Below are 17,371 nucleotides of genomic sequence, written 5' to 3' on the forward strand. Positions count from 1 at the left end.
ATTGAGAAAAAAAAAGAAACAGAAGTCTTTTTGAGCAGTAATTGGAAAAGAAAAAAAAAAAAACTCCAAATGCGGGTACATGTGTGCACAAACTTATATCAATGAGGGATGTGGCTTTGTTCAGAATTGATGACATAGAAAAGTCCTTTTAAAAGGGAGTCAGCACCTACCTTCCAATATTTAAAGTGCCTCTTGTTAACCACAAATATTGTTCAGATGTTCTAGTAGGCTTTTGCCAAATCCCCCCCTGGCAGGGGCCTGAAGGCCCAAGGACCATCAACTTTGCTGCTATGTATAAGACATTAGTTACAATTACATAAATACAGTACATTGCATGGCTCGATGGATGCATTATTAAAATACAATAAAAATGAAATTGAAACATGTGACTAAAATCATCACACTACTTCAAATGTAATAATAAAACCCTGCAAGGTTACCATTTAGTTCATGTTTAATCTGTTTAACTAAAATTACCCTTGCTCCACTCAACAAGGTGATCACTTAAAGAAAACATGAGGCGAGTTCCTTCACATTCCAAAGCTGCCAAGTTGGGGCCCAAACTGCACACACGTATTCTCTTTTTCCCACACCTTCAAAAGTAGTATACAGTTTAAATTTGGGGCCTCCGAGCTATGCGTGAGCTGAGGATCCAAGTTTATTTTTTCTGCAGAGTTTGTCTTCGCTCAGAAAGGGCTAAACACGGGCCGACAACAGCAGGCTGTGAAGTGCCAGTAGAATGAAAGACGGAAGGACAGTCACGGAGTGGAGTGCAGATTCGTTATAAGACATGTTATAAAAATGTGCCTTTCAAAGTGCAAAAATATATTGTCCAATTAAAAAGTAATGTTAGTATTTATGAGCGAAAAACGCAAACTAGATCAAGTGATTGGCTTTGAAGTGGGTCTGTGTTGCACAAGTCAGGAAAGTTCCGGAGGAGGAAAATTGAGCGACTGAACGCTCTGCTTCCAAATGGGGTGAGGTGGGACGACGACACATTACGGTGGAGATGTGGATACTGATCTAAGTGTGCAAGATATCGTGGAAACTTGTGCACGTCGGACAGGTATGGGAGGCAGAGGAGTAAAGTCATATCCAGCATGGCATTGAAAGTAAACATAATGGTTTTGAAATGTATTTCAAACATTTAACTGGCGGCCAGTGGTAAAGCGTCTGAAACAGTCGGAGTCTATTGATGGATTTGTGAATTACAACAAAGAAATGAAAACGAAATAGTCCCCGACACGACAGTGAATATTATTTCTGCAGATATGAAGCACGTGTAATATGTGATATAATCTATACCCATTTCACATGATTAAGGTGCGTTTAAAGATGACACCCACGCTCTGAACCTGAACAAAGGGTTTGAGAAGGTTTGCACTGAATCACGATTTGAGTTTAGTGACAGTGTATGAGATAAGAGAGTGTACTGGTGAGGTAGAACAGGGTGTTGACCGCATAGCAATGAAAGTGCATGTTGCATTTGCAAAAGATATTGCAGATGGGAATGAAGATATGTGACAAAAGGGAGAGGCCACCTATAGTGAGCGGGGGCGGCTAGGAGTTGAATGGCTTTAGTCAAGTGAACTGAGTGTGGCCAGAAAGGTGGGATTTAACCACTTTGAGGGAATTTGGGAGATGACAGTGGAGATTAGACTGAGAGGATGGTGTAGAATATGTTGTAAAAGGTTGCATATATGTATGGCAAGGATAAGAAGAACGCTAGGTAAAACAGGTCGTTGCCAGGAAGAGGTCATTGGCGATATTTACGTCTGATTCAGCACTGGGGCAAATAACAGAATGGAAATATTCAAATGGGTTGTTAGCGTGAGGTAGAAAATGTATGATTCATGGTATTTGGATAGAACAAATGCAATATTGGCAAATCATTTTGTTTCTTTGGATAAGCGGCTCAATAAAAAAAAAAAAAGGATGAATTACCGATAACTTATTGACCTCAGAATGCAACACAAAGTAAAGCTGAAATCAGAAAATTTGCTATGTTTATCACAATTCGTCATGCTATTGTCTTGTGATAGTTGGGTGGAGGACTTTGCTTTACTGTTGGCAGAATGCAAACATGGGGTGGGTGTGGTGGGCTGAGGGTTTTGCACCATGAGTGACTTTATGAAATGGAAGATTACTCCTCTGTGGTCAGGAATTATTCAATGTCTGTGGAAAAAAGAAAAATAAATGGAAAGTATGACAGGTTTATTATGGAATATTAAGAAAAGAGATTTCTTCTACAGTAAGACTATAATTAAACAATTTGATAAATTATATTTAAACATGGAGAAATATTTAAGTTGAATTGCAAAACAGCATTCATTCTGTTTATAGAATAACATAAAATTGTCATTTATCGAATGACTTCATGGGGATGGGTAACGACGGGCATGTGTTTTGGTCTTAAAATATAGGGAGTAGGAGGAGGTCACGGGGTGTGCTTCTTGGGGAGAGCGTGCTGCCACTACTGCTGAGACTTATCAAAACAGCTCCTACATTCTTGCTTAATCATCAACCTTCCACAGGACTAAACACTTCTACCAATGTTTGCACTTAAGTAAACAGTTACAAGTGGGTTGTCAGGGGACTCTGAGGCTGTTAGAGACACACACACACACACACACACACACACACACACAAAGCCCTTCCCTAACTAACTAAACTGTTGCCTCGCCACTGGTTTCGCAAATGATAAACAAATGTTGATGGCTCTAAAATTAACGCATAGACAGATGCGCATTGGCACATGGTATGAAAATACTATGAATACTGGCTCACTTTATTGCCTCTCAGATGCCAAAACGTTGTTTCTATGATCCCGGAGGGCCACACATTTCTGACAGGTCCAATGTAGTCAAAGAGTAGTCATTAAATCACTGGCTGGTTGCCACAGCCTAACAACACAAACACTCATCTAGACCACCATTTTAATGGAGCTGGCTTTTCAACCTCTCGCAAAAATCACATGGTGCACTAGGGATGAAATGGTTTACAGGTTTAGCGATAAACTGAAACAATTTCAGGCTGTTAGTATGACTGTTGCTTTTTGCACATCAAATCCTTTGAATCAACAAATAAAACAGCACACCAATGTAAGCAAAACATCTCATCAGTCACTTTTACGTACAGTAGGTTTTGTGGGACCATACATGATCATTAGGATGAATAACGTTTCTGACGTGTACAATGGCTCGATAAGCATCATTATTATGTAAAAGAAAAAAGGGTTCATGGTTTGCATTTTATGCAGTGAAAACAAATCTTCTACTTATAATGCTTCTGGTAAACTGATCTATTGAAATATAAAATAATGCCATATAATAGTTATGGCAACTACAATTTTCATATGAGGTTTTTCTACCACACACACATAAGTGTATTTTCTTTTGGCCAGGGCATAAACAGTGTGAAAACCTTTACACTGCTTATTGCTTCCATTATGTAAATAAAAATACCCTGGAATTGGGATATATTATCGCCGAATGAAAAACAATACACAGATACTGACACTGATATTGCATCCTAGAGTATTTTAGATTGACAATGGCAATGACCGGTATTTCAACTCTATCTATTTAACTTTTTTTTTTTTTTTTTAATGGGCGCTATTTGGGTACAAGCCAGTGTGCAGAGCAAACATCTACAAATAATATACACTAATTGTTTTTTTAAATATACAGTATAGCATGTTTTTACCTGTCCGGCCCGCTTGAGGATAGATTTTCCTCAATGGGGCCCCTGAACCAAAATGAGTTTGACACCCCTGCACTAAAGTATGTGTGCTGCAACACTTACTGTCATTTTAACTGTAACTGTAAAACAAACCTCAGTTGGGGATCCCACATCTGCTGATGGGCTATAGGTGCTCGTGTCAGGCATAGCTGTACCAGCGCTGCTGTGTATTGATGAAGAGGGTGCTGCACCAGTGGGTGGGTCTGACATACTGGCGGACTGACGCAAGATGCCATGTTTGTGGAGACGAGTCCACGTTGACGACCAATTGAGGAGCAGCCTGTGCAACAGCTGCACCTAAAAAAAAAAAAAAGAACAAAGTGTTAGGGAAAACAACAAAAAAAAAAGTTTAGAAAAAATGTATCAAATACTGAGGATGGGACGAAATCTTGTGCAAAGAGATTTTGCCAGATTAGCCCGCCACGAGATTACGGATCCCTGCACAGCACAGCATAAGATCTTTTTTTGTATTGGCTGCTTTTTGGGCAATGGCATACACAGGAGAATGCGCTGCTTGTTACTGCTCTGACACGAAAATGCCACCAATCTTAATTACTTACTAAATAAAGTATGAAAACAACTGCTTGAGTTTCGACACAAAGCTTTTTCTTTTAACTTATTTCTTGTAAACCAACAAGTATGTTGCAATAATAGCTGATTTTGTTGCAGCGGGAAAGTCACGAGATGCGACTCGGTACAAAAAACACAACCTTAAACTGAACTTACACCAATCAATAACTAATTTTACCCAGCATTTTATTATACACCGCCAGTTGCCAGTGAACAGCACAGCTTTTAGCATAAATTATTGTATAGTTAGCAGCACTCAAGTGCTACGCACTGTATTGTCTGGCGAGAGTATTTGAACAAACCAAGCTGACATAAAGTTGTATTCTGCAGTTTACTATGATTAATACATTGTCTCAATATCTAGAGCCCTACAGAAGAAATAGAGGATGCTCAGATTACTTTCATGCCACTTGTGATGATATTTTGGATTTCTAGTTGAAGACAAGGATGATAAAGTATTGGCAGATATGACAAGAATTATTTGTAAACACTGCAAAAAAAAAAAAAAAAGGAAAAAGCCATACTAACGGGAGCTGTATGCATTTTGTTACTATTTCAGTATTATGAAAGCTCACAGCAGTAGCGTAAAAATGAGCTTTACATTTTCACACTAACTAGTTAAATTTGTTGCAGTCTACTCAGTTGAAAGGAAACATTTTGAAAAAAGGAACATTTAGATATTACTTTACAAATTTTGCTAAAATCCTGCCTCTTTCTCTGAGAGATGTCATCACGAGGGATTTGTGTCTTGTCCATCCCTATCAAATACTATATACTCCAACTGTATACTCGTGGGTAAATGGCATGAGCCCCAGAGAACTCAGTGATTGACATACCACTGACTTACCTATATTAATAGTGTAAATTGTAAATATACAAACTATGACCCCCAAATGTTTCATGATACAAAAAAAAAAAAAAAAACATTCAGAGTTTGTGAAAAGCAAACCCCAAATTGGTTGGTGCTTACAGTAAATCAAAATGTGGATAATAAAAAGTTTTAATAAAAAGTTTTATCATTATGCTGATGAAAACATCTTTCTCACTCTTGCTCAGTTTACAAACCTTCAACACTTTTGCAACCAAAATGTGATCATGGCAATAAAGCTGGATATGCTTTTAGTAAATGCGGACCACTGTTCCAGTTTGAAAGGACATTCTAATGTAATTTGGCCAGAATTTTACTCCAGCAGCTGCTTTGGGGAGTTCTCATGTAGTTGAGGTCATTACCACTGATTTGGCTTGACAGTTTGGTAGTTGCGTGACACTAAATCTTGTTCTAGCTTGAAGAGACACAGTAAAAAGATGAGTAGCCAGAGATGGACCACAATCTTTTCCCATACTCGCTTGAACTTGAACACTGATTGATTATGTCTGACTTGATACTGAGACTCCAATGAAAAAAGCAGGTATCTTGAATAATCATGCTGATTTGAAGGGCACTGCATGATAACATATGTGCTTTACTATTCAGATTGTTTCTTTATCTATAAAAAAAGCATTAGCCACAGAGGAAACTTCTGTCGTCTCATCAATTTCCCCTTTAAAAAAAACTCACCACACGAAGGAAAAACTGAAGATTTGGCATCCAAGTGTTCAGAGCAATTCATCATGTGCTCACTTGAAGCCCTAACGTTAAACAACAACAAAGCCAAAAACATGAGTGGAAAACATGACAGGGGAAGCAGGGGGGCATGATGTGATGCTTTCAGTTATTCATGCATGCTGCTGAGACTTATTTAGACAAGAGGGAGTTCTCAAAAAAAATGACACTTTTTCACTGTGACCCCAGTTGTGGATTACAAATGTTTTACCTATGAAGCAACCAAAGCTCTCAGGAGTGCAACCTACTCTTACTATACGGCTTGCCCTTCAAAAACGGAAGATGCACCGATGTATGAGAGCATGCACAATAACTTTAAACAGCTCCAAACACAATTTTATTTTTCTCAGCTGCTCATTCGCCCACACATGCAAGCCTGTTAGCACATACATTAGAGGGAATTCGTTCTATAAATAAATGGAAATCAGTGCAATTCATTACAGCTGGGTTATTTCAAACATGTCTAGGAAGACCTACTAATGCTAGTCCAGCAGCCATGCAGGGACAGAGCCAACAGCTGTCAGCCATACCCAAGCAAGAAGACTGCGCCTCAGGCAGCAGAGACCTTACACCGTGCACCGTTCTCGGAGTCTGAGGCCAGTAAATCAAACCAAACACTGGGCCTAGAGAAAAGTGACAAAGCTGGAGAATGGCTGCCACGGTCAATAAATTACCACTATGAGCAAAATCTTGACTGTAATCTCTGTCGGTAAATATGCTACCATACTATGAGAATGTTAGCATATTACTCTCTCCGATTTGCATATTGTACATATCTTCTTACTTTATTCAGTCCTTCTTACAGCTTGCCTATAATTAAAAAGGAGAAGCAGAAGAAGACTTTTCTGAATTATGGTTACTCAATTACATATATGTAGCGCCTTTCGTGGCTTCAAAAAATGAATGCTGTTCAATATGTTAGGGAAAGTTGAACATTTGAGAGCTACTTTGTGCAAAAACATGTCATCCTTAGATCAAATCTGCTACTGAAAGTTGCTTCCATCATTCATACACCACATAGAAAGCATGGGCAATCATGCAGAACGACGGAGACATCTCAATGATGGTCATTTTGCATCCACGTGGAATAACACCATTCGTGGTGATGGTAGTGACGGCTGGAGCTTAAACACCTGGGATTTTCACACTAAATCAGGCTGATCAGTCCTAAGCAAGTGGGGTTTTGTGAACTCATGAAGCCAACTCAGAAGAGAGGCGAAATGTCTTTAAAGACAACCAGAGAAGTCCACTTGTAATTGATTCATTGCTCTGAGAAAAATGCTGAATTGTTGACCCTTTATTCAAACATAGTGTATACAGCAACATGACCAAAAACAAAATAGACTTGGTACAGTATGTGTAATAGTAAAAAATGCTGTATCACAACACATGTTGCATATGTTGTATTTAGGTACATTTATGGAATTAAGAACAGAGCAACGGCTTGCACAGTGTGTATTCCAGTGATAATCTGTTGGGTGAATATGTGTGGCTATTTGAGGACGTCCAGAAAAAAAAAAAAAAAAATATGGTTGTGAGCATGTGTGTGGGCGGGCATATGCCTGTCATATTGATTCCATACAGATGTGTGCGTGCGTGTGCGTGTGCGTGCGTGAGTGTGTGTATATATATATATATATATATATATATATATATATATATATATATATATATATATATATATATATATATATATATATATATATATATATATATAGGCCTATATGTTAATCTGTAGCTGCCAATGGTCCCAAATGACAGCGAGTTTGTGTTCATTAGTGCCAGGATTGACTATGGATTCATTCCATAGTCGGCATGGTTCAGGCCACACACGATTTACTGATTCTTCTGTGACAAGAAATGCGTTTTTGTGAAGGCTACATGTTCAAATGATATTTGAACATTCGCTGTAGTAGGAGGAGGACTCATGTCACGCAAAAGAGTACCAACATGCGAAGGAAGCCAAAACAACATAACATCGTAACATGCTACGGAGAGCAATTTCAAATAAAACACACCAAATGGTAAGTGGATGAAAACGCAAGAGCCTAATTAAGATTCATTTTGAAGTTTTTCCTTGGAGCGCTGGTTACGGTCTGATTAGCTTGACACGTTGACACTCATGACGCCTTTATAATAAATTATTGCTATCACGTTACACAGCTACCGACATCATCCCAATTCTAGTAAAGATGCATGCTCAACTGCTGATTAAAGAGGCAAGGATATCCATGCTGTGAATGGCAAATCTCAACTAGCTGAAAACATGAAAACAAGATGTGGGGTGCATTCAAATGCAGTCAGATGTTTCACACTGAGACACAAAAAAGGCATTCATGCATGTTCTATAATAATAATAATAATAATAATAATAATAATAATAATAATAATGACATATTTTTGTTAAAAAAAAAACTTCAGGTCCATGGGATTAATTTACAAAAACAAACCCAACAAAGCTTCACAAAGCTTCACAAAATTAGAAACTGGAAGGGAGCGGGAGGTCTGCTGTGTTCTGAAAGGAGTGGGTTTACTCTGGCAGCACTTCTTAAAAAAAAATGTTGCATGGTTTGACTCATCATTAAGATCAGAGAAAAGAAGTAGGAAAGAGAGTCATAAGGTCTAAATATTAGTAATTACTCAGCATATAATCACAAAAGGCATATCCAGCACTGTCAGACATAGGCATGCCATTTCAAAAGAAATTACACATTAAAAGGGCAAAAATAAACTTTGCCAGACCAGCCTTCAAATCTCTGGGGTTTTTACCACCAGCACATTACGCACTATTGTTTGTTTCTGGTACCAATTTTACACAGAACCATCACATTTCATCTATGCGGTCTCAAGACATTATGACTACTCAAAAGGTTGCCCCAATAAAGTGTTTACAGAAAACCTAATTTTATACAGCTACCTTAAATTATAACCATGAAACAACACAATCAGCTAACTGGAAAACAAACCTGAAGAGTTGGGCGATATGCTTGAAAAGTGTATCACAAAATAATTCTTTGTTGAGGACAGTCCCATCCACAGTGTCCAACCTGCCCTTGTGGTCTTTATGAAGTGAAAATAAAACTCAAAACGTGGCACTTTTCTTTTTCTTGTGAAAGTGGTACTTTTATTTTTATTTGGATTTTAATTTTGATTTGCTTGCAGTAGTGTACAAGCAAACAATGTGTGTTTACCCTTGCATACTTAGTAACTTTGTGTATATTTAGAAACTATCCTGACCACTAATTTATTGCCTCAATATTATAAAGAACAACAAAAACAAAACAAAAGTGAACAGCAGCAATGCCTTTAATGATACTTATATTAGCAACTTCCCCAGTAACTTCACGCTGGCGGTAAAAGGGGACTTTTCCCTTATGATTTGTGAGATCCAACTCAGAACAGCTAATACCCGTCAGTGGTTTGTGCTCATAATGTCAGCAGTTTTTAAAATATAGAAGAAAAAAAATATTTACAATGTAGAAAGCTTCTGTGAATGTTGTCAATAATGATAAAGATGTGTTAATGTATGTATTTGAACATATATAGAAAAGGTCAAATAAATTGCTCAGCAAACTAAACCGTTTCATCCCTAATCATTGTTTCCCCTTATTTGTCAGTTGACATGTTCATCCATATTGAATGTAAATAAAAGAAGGTACTGGCTACATGGGACATTTCTGACATGTGTAACTGACCTGAGGGTTGGAGCACTTGACTCGAACAGGCTGCAGATCAACATGGAGACAGACAATAAAAGAGTGCCTTCCTTCTGAACAGTTTGGTAGCTTGTGTGACGTGACTGCCAGCGTGGAGGTACACCCCATTGGTTTGAGGAGGCTGAGGCTGCGTTGCTGCCCCAGCAGGGTGTACACACTGAACTGACTCAGGCTGATTGTCCATGGGAAAGCATCACCTGGTGGGAGTATGAATCGAAGAAAGCAGGAAAATGTGAACCTAAACATGCATGTAGTAACAATGTGAATAACCAGATGACATTTTTTGCGCCTGTCGTGCACATTTCTTTCATAATAAAGCTTGTAGAATGCTTGGAATTGTTTTGCGGGGCAAAGCAGATTTGTTTTGGGCGATTTTTTTGGGTGCATAATAGCTATTTCAACATTTTGCGCTTGCAAACAATAAATTACCTGTAGCATCCTACACATGATTACCAACATAGTGTACGCATTACACCATGTCTTTCACCTGACCTTCACTTTACTTTTGTATTTTCAAAAGACTTGTACATTTTACTTAAGAATGTCACATTTTTTCCAGTCTTTTGTTAAATCAGTAACTGCTTCCTTGGTCCTTGTAGTTACAGCTTATTAAGGTCGTAACTACAGTGCTGTGAAAAACATTTGTCCCTTCCTGATGTATTATTTTTTTGCATATGATCACTCACAAAGGTATCTTTTCATCAAACCAAGAATAATATCACACTGGGACAACCCAAAGATATATAAATGCAGTTTTTACATTTTATTCACCAAGGGGGAAAAAAATTACAAACCTAACTGACCCTATGTGAAAAGGGAATTGCACCCAAACCTGAAAAGCGAAATGTACCACCTTTGGCACCAATGACTGAATTTAAGCGTTTGCAATATTTGGACCACTCTTCTTAGCAGACTTGTTTCAACTCTTCGGGGGTTTTCTGAGATGAACCATCTGTTTACAGTCACTACACAGCTTCTCGATTATTTAAATCCAGACTTGGGCTTGGCCACTCCAAAAACATTATTTTTGTTCATTTTGAACCATTCTGATTAGAATTGCTGGTGTGTGTCAGATTGTTGTCCTACTGCATGATCCAAGAGTGCTTGAGTTTGAAGGAATAAACTGATGGCCAGACGTTACCTTTTCGGCATTCATTTTTACGTCAGTCACAGCAAGTCCTGGTCCTGAAGAGGCTAGCAGTCCCAGACTAAAACACTGCCACCACCAGGCTTTAATGTTGGCATTGTGGTCTTTTTAGCAAATCCTGTGCCATTTTTACACCAGATTTAATGGGCTGCACACGTTCCAGAAAGTTTGATTTTTGACTCATTCGTCGAGAGAACGGTTCTCCAAAAGTCTTCAGGATCATCAAATTGCTTTTTGGCAAATGCGCGACAAGTCTTTGTGTTCTTGTGTGACAGCTGTGGTTTTCGCCTGGGAACCCTCCCATGGATGCCGTATTTGGTTTTACAGTGGAGTCGTGTACACTAACCTTAACAAAGGCCAGCGAGGCCCACAGTGTTTTGGATGATTTTCCAGATTCTTTTGTGACCTCCTGGATGAGTCATCGTCACACTCTTAGAGTAATCTCCACTAGTCGACCACTCCTGGGGAGGTTCACTACTGTTCCAAGTTTTCACTTTGTATGGATAACGGCTCTGACAGTGGTTCACTGGAGCCCCAGAGCCTTATTTATTTGTTTATTTATTTATTTTTGCCTTTTTAACAACTTTTTTTTTCACATTTCTCCAGTCATTTCTGTGGATCATGGAATGATGTGTTGGTTCTCGGGAATTTATAGCCTACATCACTGAACCGCTTTTATTTAGGTGATTTCTTCAACAAAAATGGTGGTAAACAGGTTTGGTCTGTCCTTTGAAGCTTACAGTTGCTTAGTGACTTTGTTGCTTTGTTTTAACCAAGGGACAGATTGGTTTGTATCCAAGGGTAAATAAAATCATCATTTACAAACTGCTGTCATATTCTGTTGGTTTGTGGTTGTGGGTTTATTTTGGGAGGTTCTGTTCTTTTCTGTTTGCATAGTTCCTGTTTCTGTTCATCTCGTGTCACCCCACGTTAGTTTTGATGTGGTCCACCTGACTGCGTTTACCTTCCCCTCGTGTGTCCACCAATCCGCTTCCCCTGCCTATTGTTCCTTCCCAGCTGTTGCGCGTCTGACTAATTTGTGTGTGTGTGCGTGTGTTTGTGTGTGTGTGTGTGTGTATTTAATCCCAGTTTTGGTTACAGCTAGCTGTCGGATCATAGTCTTATGTCACCGGTCCTATGCCGTTCATCTGTGCGTTCCTGTTCCAACCTGCCAGTGAATGTTTTTTCCCATTTCACCTGCCTGCCTGTATTTTTGGAGTTTCTTTGGTGTGCTGTTTTTCCCAATTTTTGTTCCTGCCCTTGACAAATAAATCCTGGATTCCAACTCGCACTTCCTGTCTCTGAGCCTCCCTGCACCTGGGTCCACTACCCCCACTACCACGTCAGCAATCCTCCCTGCCTGGCCGCTTTGTGACAACTGTGTTGTTTATTTCCCTGGGTTGTTTGAGTGTGACATGAAAATCGGATTGATTAAATGAAACCTTTGTGAGTGAAAAAAAAAACAAAACACAGAAATCAAGAAGGGGCAAATACTTTTTCACAACACTGTCTGCAGATTTCTGTTGTTACTATCTATTACTGCCCAGATTTAAAAAAAAATCATTAACATGTAATCCATTTATGAATTGTGATTCGTAAATTTGTGCCCAAAACGTTTTTTTTTTTTTTTCCATATTTCTCATATTTGTCATCTTATATAATCCAGTCCTTCTGAAATAGTGGGACGTTAAGGTTAGGGTTAGAGCGATGCCAGGGGGAGTGCAGTGATCACCTCTGCCATGCGTAAAGTAATTGCAATGAAATAAGGATTGGCAACGTTTTTGTGGAAATGTTATTTCAGGCATTTTTGATGCACTTTTTAAATGCACATTTTTTTCAGTTTTTGACTTAACTGTCAAATGTAAAAACATTTAAAATTTGCTTAAAACTGATTTATGTTGCTTTTATCTTTTGTTAATATTAAAAAGGATTACATTTCAGGCATACATACACAATTTTTATAGATAATAATTTAATGTCGGTGCAGCGAGTAGGAGAAACAAAATGTTTTCGCTTTATGGGGGGGTTTGCAATCTAATCATAATCACAAAGATAATATCTCAAAATCGTCAACATCTTGATCATAAACTTTTTATGAAAGTACTAAATTTGCGAGAATGAATCACATGTACATATAAAGATAATTTGAAAAGGTACAGCAATGTTAGAGTTTAAAATTAGATTAAAGTGTTTGGGGATGGTTGTGATAGTCCATACATTTTCTGTAGCTGCTCATCCTCATTAGGGTCGCAGATATGATGATGCCTATCCCAGCTCTTTTGGGCAATAGGTAAGGTAGACCCTGACACACAGAGACGAACGACCATTCACACACAATTTGGAATGTCCAATATACCTACCATGCATAGTGCCCGAAGGAGGCACATGGAGTACTTGCAAACCACTCTTCCACCATGCCACCCATAGTTATGAACTTGACTTTCCAAATGTATGTTTTGTAGCGGATCATGCCTTTTGCTTGATTACGAGAGAAACAACATATACTCGCGTCAAACTCTATGTGCTTTTAACATATTTGGAGACTAAAGATTATTCTGATCGGGTTTTTTTGGTGGATTACTGTACAACATATATATGAAATAGGAAAGAAAAAAGGAACACGTTTTATACAAATGTCAAAGTGCACACTTTTATTTATGACTGTGTTACTGTGTTATTTTTTAAAAAAAAACTCTATGAAAAAACAAAGTTGATACACATTAAGTGGAGGAATATATTGCTAAGGCCATTCTTTTACCAGCAATACTGCCAAGACTACTGATGTCACTGTTTTTGTTGTCATTTTTTTTGCTCCAACAAGATTTTTTTTTAAATCCGTATGCCCATTTCTGATGTCACCGGACATTTGAGGAAAGAAAAAGTGAAGTACCCCCAACTTTTGTTATTTTAAGAAAAAGAAAAAAAAAAACCCTGTTGAACTGGGAGGGCTTATGTCAACTCTGCCAGGTGTGCGGACCACATGTGCAAGCATCTATCTCTATCTCTCAAAGCTGGTCTACTTAAGTTTGTTTGTCTTTTGTCATGGTAAATGAGTACTATTCAATCAAAGGTTTGTTAAGTGATGAAAAGGCCATAATGATGATGAATTCCCATCATGAATAGCAATGTTATTAGTAGCTACATGTCTTAAAATATTGATAAAATCTGATTTGTAATTATGTCCTCTGACTGACTACATATCAGTAATGTCAATTCACAATTCCATCAAATACCGGACTCGCCAGTGTTTGTGTGGTTTGACATACTAGAATATGTTTTTTTTAATGCATTATGTTGCAAAGATGATGAAATCTTACCTTCTTCTAGGATGGGTTTGGAGACCACAAAAGGGAGCTCCTGCACCGGTTCCATGTACTTATGCCCAGCACTGAGAACAGTGATCTGGGGCAGGCAGACCACAAGGGTTCCAGGCATGGATGCTTGGTTGTGGTACCAGCTACGCACCGTACCAGGAATGTCACCAAAGATGATTGTGCTTGGGGATGGAAGGCTGTCATTTGGTAGGAACACGCAACATGACTGCAGCTCCAGCTGCAGAGAACACATCAGACAATATTGGTTCATGGGAATCACAACATTAAAACTCATGCAATAGTCTCAGCAGTCCTTAAATTAGATAAACAAACAAAAAAAAAACTATAGTATAACATCCATCCATCCATTTTTTTAACCACTTGTGTTTTGGGTTACTGTATTACTGAATTCTCAGTTTATAACAAATATATTGCTATAACAGTGACATAATGTAACTTGGCTGTGTGCCTTAGCCTCAATAAAGCAATAGTAATGTACCATTAACAAATATGGATTTATGTAATATTCTGTCCAATGTGTTTGCAGCCACAAAGATGTCAATAATGTCAAGCATGCGATACTGAAGTGCTTGTTTATCCATGTGACATTTAAATACTATTCATGCATATTTAGTGTGTACTTTCATCTACATTCAAGACATACTTTTTGAGAAAGATTAAATTTAAGTTTCGATAAGAACTTCAGACAATGAGACGGATGCTGAGAATCAGAACACACAGCTACTGAATAAAACGCGAGATGGACTGTGGCAAAGAATAAAAAGGACTGGGAGGAAATAGAGGAAATATTGTTCAACAAATCAAATGGGAATAACCGAAATGAAAGTCAGTGTCTTGCCAGTGCTTTGATTAATTCAAGATTTAAGGCTCTGGAGATTCCTCGACAAAACCAAAAGTAACTCATTGCAACTTCAAAAGGAAACACAGTTACTGGCTGAATTTGAATCAAAACAAATACTACACAGAAACTACAAGATAAAAATAAAATGACTAGTCCATTGAGGCTTGTGTGATGACCGTTTCAATTCCAGTTATATCTGGCATCCAATTACATTTTGCTATGCATAATGGCAAATGAATGTTACTATGTAAACACCCGGCATACCTCATCCAGCAAACCAAATAGAATTTAAAGACAAGATATGCTAAAATGTCAAGTGAATAGTCATAAACCTATTTGTGGAAGCCCCCTTAGTTGACTGGTTATCATTCACCCTGTTTTCCAAGCTACTGTTAACAACAGGTCACTGTGGTTTGCCTCAGAAAACTCTATGAATCCACTGTGGTCTCATGTTTGACTTGTGTCTCACTCATGAGCTCAGAGCGGGAAATATACACTTTCCGAACAAACCTGAAAGACCTGACGGAGCTGACAGATCCAACGAGAGAAATAGGCTGAGGTCAGAATGTTGCAAATAAATCATTAATTTCAGTGGGGCCAAACCACTGACAAAATCCTTTTTTCCTGACTGACTCTTTATCCATCTTCCTCAGTCACCTAACTATAATGTGCATCAGTGTTCAGGTCAAAGCTTTGCATATAGATCTCTCTCCATGACCAGGTATTGAATACAGAATACAGAACGTTTTTATAGATCTATTGTGAGCAAAAGCTAAAGATAAAATCTTTGAGGTGAAAGGAAGTAGGAAAAAGAAAGGAGTTTGGAAGAATTGTGTGCAATTCAGTGTTTGTGTTAAGTGAAAGCACAGTGAAAGCACTATCATGAACGAGGCTTGCACTCAGCATAGTGAGCAGAAAATGGCCGTGTGGGCGGTGAGTTTAAACTAAAGGTCTAATAGTTCCGTTGAGGTTGTGTAGGGTCACGTATGGTATTCCCCACAATTATGTTTAACAGCTCTATAACAAGCCAATAAAGAAAAGAATGAAAGAAGCTAGCCGGTAAGTCTATGCCTCTTTATTATGAGCTGATGGGCGTCAGCTTTGTGAATGTTTTGTGAGAGAGAGAAAACATGCACAATGTCAGGACAGGAAACTAAGGATGCCAGGATGACCGAAGAGTTGTTCCATCAGATGCTAAGGGTGTGAGCCCCACAGCTGCCACACGAAACTAGACCCGAGTCGCTCACAAATTTGCGTTTTATCCATAATAGAATAGTGGAAAAATAATAATCGTTTGAGGACAAACCCATGGAACGGCAGGATTTCCAAGTGATGCTAAGGGAACATTCTAAAATTAGAAATGGGCACCCAAAAAAATGCTGAGAGCCAAGAGTGTAATTGCTGTGTGGAATATCTGTTACACAAATCTGTCCTCCGTGGTTCAGGATAAAATGGAAATAAAACAGCATAAATTATAGATAGATGGCCTCTGGAAATGACTCAGGTACAATTAGCAATTTGGATTCCAGGCTTTAGTTGCTCAGGGGTTTGATGATGAAAAGTGTTTTTACTGAAAGGCTATTCTTATGAAGCAAAAGGAATATGATTTGTTATTACATAAAAAGCCAGGATTTTATTTGGTTATTTAACAGATACTTCAAATAACCGACTGATTAGGAAAAAACAAAGAGACAATGTCAATGTCTGTGGGTGTGCACTGATATGTGGTACTGCCAAAAGCATTCCAAATTGACCAAAACATTTCCATTTTGATCAGGAACTCCATATTAAGTAAGCTTTAAATCAATCAACTCCATATGAAGTCGCACGTGCCAAAGCTTAACTGCCAAAACATTACTACAAAGGACACAGACTTACTTTAATTTCCTGAAGACTTAAACTCTAAACCTAAAGACTTCTCATAAATAACAAATTACATCAAAAATGTTTTTTTTTTTTTTTTACTTTCAAAGAGGACGCGTATTGAAAAGAGTAAATGAGGTTCGATTTTAGGGGTGATGATAGATGAAAAGATCACCTGGAAATCACATGTTAAATATGTACAAGTAAAAATTCCAAGATGCGTTGCAGTATTAAATAAAGCTTAACAGGTACTTGATGAGAAATCACTCCGCATTCTATACAATTCTCTAGTTTTTCCGTATCTCATTTACTGTACTGAAATTTGGCGGCAACAATTACACAAGCACAATATATCCACTTCTTATATTACAAAAGAAAGCAATACGGATCATTCATGATCATTCATGATCATTCATTCAAAACTCATCAAACTTAAAGATTTAGTGGAATTTAGGACAGCACAAACACTTTTCAAAGCAAAAAATAATCTGTTGCCTATGAATATTCAGAAGCTTTTCACTGGGAGGGAAGGGGGGAGTAATCTGAGTAAAGCAC

The 17,371-nt window shown here is 38.1% G+C and overlaps 1 protein-coding gene across 1 annotated transcript in view; it reads right to left on the reverse strand.

Annotated features, from left to right (window-relative positions):
- vps13b (vacuolar protein sorting 13 homolog B) overlaps window positions 1-17,371 on the reverse strand; it is a 298,582-nt gene that overhangs the window by 144,450 nt on the left and 136,761 nt on the right. Inside the window, exons 23-25 of the mRNA XM_088410037.1 lie at window positions 14,095-14,329; window positions 9,610-9,827; window positions 3,835-4,038 (exon numbers count right to left, since the gene is read on the reverse strand). Coding sequence (XP_088266163.1) covers window positions 3,835-4,038; window positions 9,610-9,827; window positions 14,095-14,329 — 657 coding nt within the window. The remainder of the gene's footprint in view (window positions 1-3,834; window positions 4,039-9,609; window positions 9,828-14,094; window positions 14,330-17,371) is intronic.

Source organism: Hippichthys cyanospilos, chromosome 3, assembly GCF_059441005.1.
Source record: "Hippichthys cyanospilos isolate Australia breed blue-spotted pipefish chromosome 3, RoL_Hcya_1.0, whole genome shotgun sequence".
In the NCBI taxonomy this organism is placed as follows: domain Eukaryota; kingdom Metazoa; phylum Chordata; class Actinopteri; order Syngnathiformes; family Syngnathidae; genus Hippichthys; species Hippichthys cyanospilos.